The sequence below is a fragment of the Chaetura pelagica genome, unplaced genomic scaffold, assembly GCF_000747805.2.
Source record: "Chaetura pelagica isolate M959 unplaced genomic scaffold, ChaPel_1.0 scaffold120, whole genome shotgun sequence".
Lineage (NCBI taxonomy): Eukaryota > Metazoa > Chordata > Aves > Apodiformes > Apodidae > Chaetura > Chaetura pelagica.
Window position 1 is genome coordinate 735259 of NW_009951952.1, and position 8498 is coordinate 743756.

Below are 8498 nucleotides of genomic sequence, written 5' to 3' on the forward strand. Positions count from 1 at the left end.
GTGGTCAGCATCATGTAAGAACTCATTGAAGTGGGAGAGGGGATTGACTTTTTTAAGGACAGTGTGATGGTATTATAAAATTCCCCTCCCCCCCTTGTTGTTTTTCTGTTGTTGTTCTGGTGGGGTTTTTTGTTGTGTTGTTGGTTTTTTTAAATCTAGCTTTTCACCACTTTCACTGTGTATGTCACAGAATTTGGAAATGAATCAGAGATTGAAGTCTGATTCATGTCTTTCAGCATTATCTGTCACATGTGCTGAATGAAGCCAGTAACTGTAATCCTGGAATCACTTGCACTTCAATGTCAACTTTGATATGTTCCTGTTGAAGTATTTTCTTCTGTACAATATACAGAGTAATTCATCTGGCATCTATCTCCCCAGATGGAAATGCAATATCAGGAATGTATACTGGGACCTGTGTGGATGAATCTGTGTAAAGTACATGTTCCTAATAACATGCTGAAGGAAGCTATCATCTGGACCATTACAAATGTCTGCCTACGCTCATTTCCAACTCTTTAATCTTTATTTCTTTTCTCTCCTTTTCCTCCTCTACTCAGGATACCCTTTTGCCTTGTTCCAACGCTGTTTCCTCTTCCAGAAGGAGACCTACCTCATTCACCTCTACAATGTGATCACAGGCCTCTCAATTGCTTACTTCAATTTTGGTAAGATTAATTGGGGCAGAGAGAGCTGCCTGGCTCAGGGTGTGTTGTGGTTTGGGAGGACCTGTAGTGTAATTTCTACTTCATATCTCTCTCTCTCCCATCCCACAGGGATGCAGTTCTTTCATTCCTTGCTGTGTGTCCTAATCCAGTTCCTCATCCTGAGACTAATGGGTCGCACAGTCACTGCCGTCTTCACCACGTTCCTCTTTCAGATGGTAAAACTCTTTTCTAACTGCATTGGGTTGTAGAAAGGAGCCCTCTGTTGAGTTTTGTGCTTCCCAGTAGCAACTGTGGGTGGAAGAGTGGAGACAGATCAAAACCAGCTGGAGGACTTGGTTTAAATAACCCAAACAATGCTTTTTTTCTAGACATACCTTATGGCTGGATATTACTTCACAGCCACGGAGCATTATGACATCAAGTGGACAATGCCACACTGTGTCTTGACACTCAAGCTGATTGGTGAGTGACACCTCCTTCTTATTTTTTGCATTCTACAATCCTCAAGGACAAGAGGACTGCTTGTTCAGCCCAACCAGCCCATCCCAGGGCTTTACATAGTTGTTTCTCACCTCTAGGTCTGGCCATTGATTACTATGATGGAGGAAAAGCTCCGGTGAGTAAGACACCATTTCTCCATCATTCCTCCTCCCCTCTTCTGTGCCATTCTGGTAGCTAGAGGTCAGAACATCAAGTTCAAAGGATGTGAGTTAGCAAGCTCCATTCGCTGTTTGGTGAACCACATAGCTGAGTGGGGAGCTGTGTCAGTGTCTGGGAGCACTGAACTCTGGAGTGGAAAGAAATAATTCGGAACAGAGACAGTAGTGATTAGAGATGGAAAAAAGTTGTTTCAATCGTGTCAGAATATTATTCTGCCCCCTTGCAAATTCCATCTCCTTCCTCCAAATCTGTTGCTTTAGATTCCCAGTCCCCAAGTGCTCTGTGTCTTGTGGGTAGTGTACCTTTAGCTTGCAGACCATCAGCACTGGATCTTAGCTCCCGTCTTCCTTTTCCTTGTTTAGTCTATTGTATCCTTGTGAATTGTTGCCCTTTACCATGTGTTAGGGCCCTGTTTTTAGAGCAGTGAGAGAAGTTGCACAGCATGTGTGGGAGAAGGCAGAACACTTGCTACAGTCTCCTAATCCTGCATGAAGTATCTGCGTTCCCCTTCTGTTTGGGGCCTGACCGAGTTTTTAGTATCCATGGAATCACTGCTGACTGCAAGAAAACAAGATTGAGCTGAAATTTCCAAAGCTGAAGTTTCAAGTATTTAGAGACAATGAATTATTGCATCAAGAAGTAGGAATTATAGGACAATAAGGTCTTGAGAGAGTACATATGATTGAAGTCAGAGACTGGGATAGGTCAGGTATGGCGCTTTTACTGTGCCAGCAGGGATGCATGTCATCCTTCCATGTTTTGAGTTTATTTGGGAATAGAGATCTGTGCAATGGGTCTCAACCATTGGGTCTTGTTGCTATTTAAAGGGGCAGGCATAGACAGGGCTGGAGAGAGGAATGGACCTGAAGTACAAAGTGGAAAGTTCCCTATACATGGAGAGCAAGAACTGAGACCATTAAGGAAGTAGGTTGAGAACGTAACATCCAGAGCTAGAATGAGATCCCCTAGGATGATATTAATGCCACTGCCTTTGGTGCAGGAGTTCCTGACCCCTGAGCAGCGGCAATTTGCTGTCCGTGGAGTTCCTACCTTGCTGGAGGTCTCAGGATTCTCCTATTTCTATGGTGCCTTCATGGTGGGGCCTCAGTTCTCCATGGTAGACTATCAGAAACTGGCAAGGGGTGAGATGACTGACGTTCCAGGCCAGAGACCCAATAGGTAATAAAAAGCCATCTAGCTTCTCGCCTTCCTAAGATCCTAGAATGCTGAATCCCTCACACATTCCCTGCAGCAGAGTGCCTTCTGACCTGGACACTAAAGTGCTGTGGCCAAAAGCGATTTATAAAACATGGCAACTTTGAAAAGCTGCTTGTAACTCTCTGCTTCATGTCCTAGCATTGTTCCAGGGCATCAACATCAACAACCATTTGACATCTTCAGCACAGACTTAGTCCCAACCTGGTAACATTAGCATGCCAGCTTCCAAACAGAGGCATCTGCTGCAGTGGAAGATGGTGACTCCCTATCACTATCTCCCCTACCTCCTCTTCTCAACTTCTGTTTTTAAAATGATGAGTTTGACAGTCTCTTTCCAAAGCTTTTCTTTGACCTTCATATTTTTCCTTCTCAGTTTTGTACCTGCTCTCAAGCGCCTGAGTTTGGGTCTCTTGTTTCTAGTAACCTATACCTTGTCAAGCCTGTACATCTCTGATGAATACCTCATCTCAGATGACTATATGGTATGTATGCATTTGGCAGTTCTGGGGTGCAGAAGAATTCCCCTTCTCTGGTGGAATCACAAGAGTGGAATATCTTTTTCTTAATTTTGCCTCAATTTAATAATAAGTCAGCAACTAGTGATAAGCCTTTGCACAACTGATTTGGCTTCACTGCCTGTCCTGTGTGTTCCATTTGATGCAGAACTGGAATGTGTTCATCTGAACTGAACCAGATGAAAACAATAAGAGAATTAATCCTGGTTTTGGAAACCTAACATGTGTTTTGTGACCTTTGAATGACCTTCCATTTAAAAATTACATGCAAAGAACTTGACTAGAGTAACTTGGAAGGCTTAAGAGCAACTTTGAGGTTCTTAGAAAATTCCTAACAAGTACATCCTACCTGCAGATAGTGTTTCTGTGTCAGTATGAATAAATGAGGGTGTAAATTCCACCATTATTATGCTAATCTTGGAGTCTTCCCAAAGTACCTATTTCAGTATATCCAAATATTCCCAAAGAAAGGAGAATGAGATGCAAATTTGCATAAGCCAGGAGCCTGGCAGTTCAGTCCACACAGCAGCCTCAACACATCAGATTAAAACAAACAACAGTTATGACATCTTTTCTACCTTGTCTCATTATTGCCACTCAACTCTGGCTTTTATTTTTGTTCTATTTCACTCTTCTCTCTGCAGGAGAAGCCTTTCTGGTTCCGTTGTGGTTACATATTGATCTGGGGAAAAATTATACTCTACAAATACGTCACCTGCTGGCTTGTTACGGTGAGTCCAGATACCATTCCAGAAACAAAAGACAAATGAAGAAAGGTAGCCCCTTTGCAGCTTAGTATGCTCTTGGACTTAGCACTAAATTGAAGTCATCCAAATATCTGGAGATCAGTGCAGGTCAGTTAAGCTTGCTTCAAGTTCACAAAGGCTGGCTAACAAAAAAGTAGGCAGTTTTTAATCCATTTGTTCCATCTGCAGTAGTGTCTCTCCTCTCAACACAGTGAGAGTCAGAGCTTCCCCAGCTCTGCCTTACCAAAAAAAAAAGGGGGAGGGGGGCTGTGTTTTCTTCTCATCTCTCTTGTGAATCTTCTTCCATAGGAAGGTGTCTGCATCCTTGTTGGTCTGGGGTACAATGGGAAGGACAAGAATGGAAAGCCTTTGTGGGATGCCTGTGCCAACATGAAGGTCTGGCTGTATGAGACAACACCTTTGTTCACAGGGACCATTGCTTCTTTCAACATCAACACCAATGCTTGGGTGGCCCGGTGAGCAGGACAAAAATCCCCTTCTGTAATGTGTGGTATTGTCTGTGACAACAGAACCAAGATCCTAGGCTGAGAGGGAGCACTAGAGGAAGAATCTGCCAGTTTTCAGTTCTTAACACACTTTTCTTTGCTGCTGTCCCATTTGAAACTGGTTACTGGGTTAGACAGATCTTTTCATTCCACCTGAAAGGGCAGTTCATTAATCTAGGGAAGCAGTTGGTGGCAGCAGGAGGGCAGAGGTTACAGTGGGACTACAGCAAGCCCTTCAGCTGCCTGGTCAATGGCCACAGAAGTGCTCTGACTGCGGGTTCCTGCATCGTGCCTCCTGAAAGCCTCCTGTGCAGTGACTCGGCCGGGTTTGGGTTCAACACAGTTGCTGGGATACATCACTGAATTGGAACACACCTTCACCTCTGTGTGCGTTGTTGGATGAACCACTTCCTCCAATTAGCTGGGATTTCTTTTAAGAGAAGGGCTGAGGTGCACTTTGCCCTGGCACGGGGAGCCGTCTTGCTGTTTGTGTCACCACAGGGTGTGCAAAGGCGTATGGTCCCCAGGGCCCTGCACCTCTGGCACAGCGAGGGGAGGACAGACGATAAACTGGAAGCACTTTGAGTTTGTTTCTTTTCTGCTCTAGCTACATCTTCAAGCGCCTGAAGTTCCTGGGTAACAAACTGCTGTCACAGGCACTGGCCCTGTTCTTCCTGGCCATTTGGCACGGGCTGCACTCTGGCTACCTGGTGTGCTTTCAAATGGAGTTGCTTATAGTCATCGTTGAAAGACAGGTGCGCTTTGTCTGACTTCCCAGAGTGGGGTGGCCTGCCTTAGCCTTTCCCTGCCAGCCTGGAAACAGCCCTAGTGAAGGCTTTCCCTGGATTAAATATGAAACATAGCTGCTTCCTGTGGAGTTGGTTTTAAAACATGATGCAGTTCTGTGCTCTGGAGTTCAGTAGGTTGCTTGCTTCTGCATTGGCAAGCCATAAATTTGAGTGGAGGAGCTGACAGGAAGAAAAATGGAGAGCCTGACATATGAATAGAGGGCAACAGAAGTTCTTGGCAGCTGGAAAGGTTGGAGGACAAGCACATGAGCTGAATGCCTCTGCTAAATCTCCCAGTACTGAGAGAACAATATTCCGTATTTAAGCTTTTTTTTTCCTTAATTAAAACATTGAGCAGGATGGGAGATGTAAATATTTTAGACTGACTGCTTACTGAAATTCATTTTACACAGATACTTTGGCCCCAGAGCCTGCAAATCTAGCCATAGGACACCCAACTGAGGAGACTTCTGGTTTTTCTTTGAATTAGGTCATAAACCTTGTTCGGGACAGCCCTCCCCTGAGCACTCTGGCCTCCATCACTGCCCTGCGGCCCATCTTCTACGTGCTGCAGCAGGCCAACCACTGGCTGTTCATGGGTTACTCTCTGGTGCCATTCTGCCTCTTCACCTGGGACAAATGGATGAAGGTATCCACTAGCCACAGACAACCCATGAAACCAACGCCTTTTCCCCTCCATGCCTTCTCAGCTGTTCTTGGCTCAGAGCTGCTTGCTGATCCTTAACCCTGCCTTTCTCTTCCCAGGTGTATAGGTCTGTTTATTTCCTTGGCCACGTGTTGTTCTTCACCTTACTGCTGGTGTTGCCTTACATTCGCAGATTAATTGTGCCACGAAAAGAAAGGCTTAAAAAGCCAGAATAACAGCCAAAAGGTAAGGCTGTATGATGCGGAGGGAATCCCACCCTCGGGCAAGGAGATGAAGTGGGGCAGCAATGTTACATGTCAAGGTGAAAGGGAAACGTAACAACCACTGAAATCCAGCACTTTTCTCTTTTTCAGACTGTACCACCTGTGCATTTGTAGGAGTTGATCTAACACTCCAGAAGGAAAGCATCACCTGCCAAGTTTTCTGTGCTGAAGTACGACTTTTCTGACTGCAAGAAGGGGGAAAGAGAAAGCACAGGGTCAGAGACCCAAAAGGAGGGGAATGGAGTAAGCCTCCTTCCAGATCCTCCACCTTCTATATGTTGCCTTATCTCTCTGCCTCCCTCAGTGGACACTTGTATCTCTCTGCTGATCTCAGATGATTGTAAAACACTCACGGCAGGCACTGTATTGCATTGGAGCCACCTTCTGACTTTTCTACGTTTGTCATCCAAGATAAAAAACTGCTCCTGGTCTTTTTCAAATGAGCTTCAGCTCCTTTCTGCTCAGGTGGCTGGGTGTGGGAGTGCACCCTGTTGCACACCCCCAAGCAAGGTGATTCTACAGGACTGAGCAGTATGAGCTGCAGGGCAGTATGATGCTAAGGGCAGAGCTAAGGATTTCAGTTCCATGGCAAATCTGGGCTGAGTCCCTGCAATAGGGGATCAAGCTTGCCCACAGATGAAATCTGAAAAAGTAAAATACACAAGCACTTTTATCAAAGGTGACCTTTAATAGGAGAAAAAAATGTCATTGCATTTAAAGTCTCATTGCTCCAGAAGCTACAAGGATGAAATGAAAGTCTTTTCCCTTCCAGGAGCCCAAAGTCCTCCAGGTCCACACCTCAGTATGAAAGCCTCTCCAGAATGTGGAGTCACTGTATAGGAGTCCATCAGCACAGAAGCAGCAGCAGCTCATACTACTCCCCAGGCTTCCTCAAAGGCAGTAGTAATTTTAGCACATGTCAGGGCAGCAGACAGGGGATAGTTGCTGATGGAGACCATCTTTTCTGTGTAGTCAACATTGACCTGGGGGAAGAGAGAAAACAAAACAAAGTCACAGGTTTTCACTTGGTCCCATCTCCATTGGTTTGACAGGCACATTAGTTCTGCCAGGCTGAACAGTGACAGTGCAACACAGCAGGACGAGTGCCCTCCCTAGTGCCCTCTCGCGGGAGAGACAAGTCCTGAGTTGCAGCCCACCTCGGGGAAAGCCCCGGGGAGCAGGACAGGGGGGCAAGCAAAAGCAGAACAATCACCATACTGGGATCTAGAATGAAGTAAATGCTGTAGAGATTTTTACACCTCCAAGGAAGGGATAGGTGCACGTACCGAACCATGGGCAAAAGCTCCCACCACAATGGCAACTGGCTCTTCTGCAGGAACCAGCTCACGCAGATCTGACACCTCTGGGACTGCAAAAGAGGTTCCTATCTTCATACAGCCCACAGGGAGGTGGTCGCTGACCGGGTTCTTAATGACCTGCAGCAAGTTAACAGGGGCACAGAGAGGTAAGAGGCCGCACGAGCTAGCTGAGTTCAGAGCTTGTTACCAAAAACCAAGGGAAAAACGTAATAAATTCCTCTATCACAAGCTGCAAAGGAGGAATGTTGCAACCTCGTGTGTGAACAGCCAAAGGATGTTTACCTTCAACAATTTCTGAGGCCCATCAGCTGCTCGAACGCTGAGCTTGTGCAGCAGCTGAACTGGCAAGAGAAGAAAATGACTTAAGCTGTCTGTTTGTTTGCTGGAGAAATCCTACCCTCTACCCCGTGATCAGAGAAATCTAGTTGCAGAGTTCCTAGCATCTTCCTAAAAGATGCTGAGCAGGAAGTTACACTGCTGCTAATGCAGTCTCATGCAGGGGTCTCCCCATCGTGCTAAGGAACAAGCAGCTGGACTATCCTGGAAACTCACAAAAAGGCACTTTTCATTTGTCTGCTCTTGTCTCACTCCCATTTTTAAGGCTGGTGCAACTTTTTGACTCTTCCCACAAAATCCTGCCACTCCTAAGCACCTTCCTGCATGATTTTGTGGCTGGTATTAAAGTGTATTATTGTTACGTACCCATAAGACCACAGAATCGATCAAAAGTTCTTGGGATCCTGGTTTGGGGATTGACCTCGATTAGCACATTCTTCTGGGTATGGATATAAACCTGAAGGAGACCAGCTCGATTCAGGGGGCTGTCCATGAGCATCAGAAGACTCTGAAATATAAAAGCTTGCAGTAAGAGAAGTGGAAAAGGCACAAGAGAGAGAGGGCTCGTGGAAAACTGGAGGGTTAGGCCCCGTGACTGCAGAAGAGATGGATGTTCAGGCAGAAAACAACTGATGTGGCCACACGAGTTGTACCGCAGCACTGAGCTAAAGCCGCCCCGTATGGCAGCGAACGGAATGACTGAGCTCTCGAGCCCCACGAGCAGCGGGCAGACCCGCGCTCAGCCCGTCCCGGGGGCACCCGCAGCAGGGCCGGCCCGCCCGGTACCTGGTGCGTGATGTCGGGCCGAACCT

General features: G+C 46.3%; 3 protein-coding genes across 3 annotated transcripts in view; 2 read left to right on the plus strand and 1 right to left on the minus strand.

The window, feature by feature from the left end:
* The first annotated feature begins 490 nt into the window (after positions 1 to 490).
* Positions 491 to 6343, plus strand: LPCAT3 (lysophosphatidylcholine acyltransferase 3). Its single transcript, XM_009998889.1, has 12 exons — positions 491 to 668; positions 777 to 883; positions 1037 to 1130; positions 1247 to 1284; positions 2329 to 2507; positions 2920 to 3028; positions 3706 to 3792; positions 4117 to 4283; positions 4921 to 5068; positions 5592 to 5750; positions 5867 to 5993; positions 6122 to 6343. Exons 1-11 carry the CDS (start codon positions 491 to 493, stop codon positions 5981 to 5983), a joined length of 1383 nt encoding a protein of 460 aa, XP_009997191.1. The 3' UTR covers positions 5984 to 5993; positions 6122 to 6343.
* A 358-nt stretch (positions 6344 to 6701) lies between these two features.
* On the minus strand, positions 6702 to 8492 carry EMG1 (EMG1 N1-specific pseudouridine methyltransferase). Its single transcript, XM_009998454.1, has 5 exons — positions 8473 to 8492; positions 8053 to 8194; positions 7633 to 7691; positions 7318 to 7467; positions 6702 to 7014 (listed from the first exon to the last, which is right to left on the minus strand). The coding sequence occupies exons 2-5, from the start codon at positions 8183 to 8185 to the stop codon at positions 6901 to 6903; spliced, it is 456 nt and encodes a 151-aa protein (XP_009996756.1). The 5' UTR covers positions 8186 to 8194; positions 8473 to 8492; the 3' UTR covers positions 6702 to 6900.
* Positions 8382 to 8498, plus strand: part of PHB2 (prohibitin 2) — a 5528-nt gene continuing 5411 nt past the window's right edge. The window contains exon 1 of the mRNA XM_009998901.1: positions 8382 to 8428. Coding sequence (XP_009997203.1) covers positions 8382 to 8428 — 47 coding nt within the window. The remainder of the gene's footprint in view (positions 8429 to 8498) is intronic.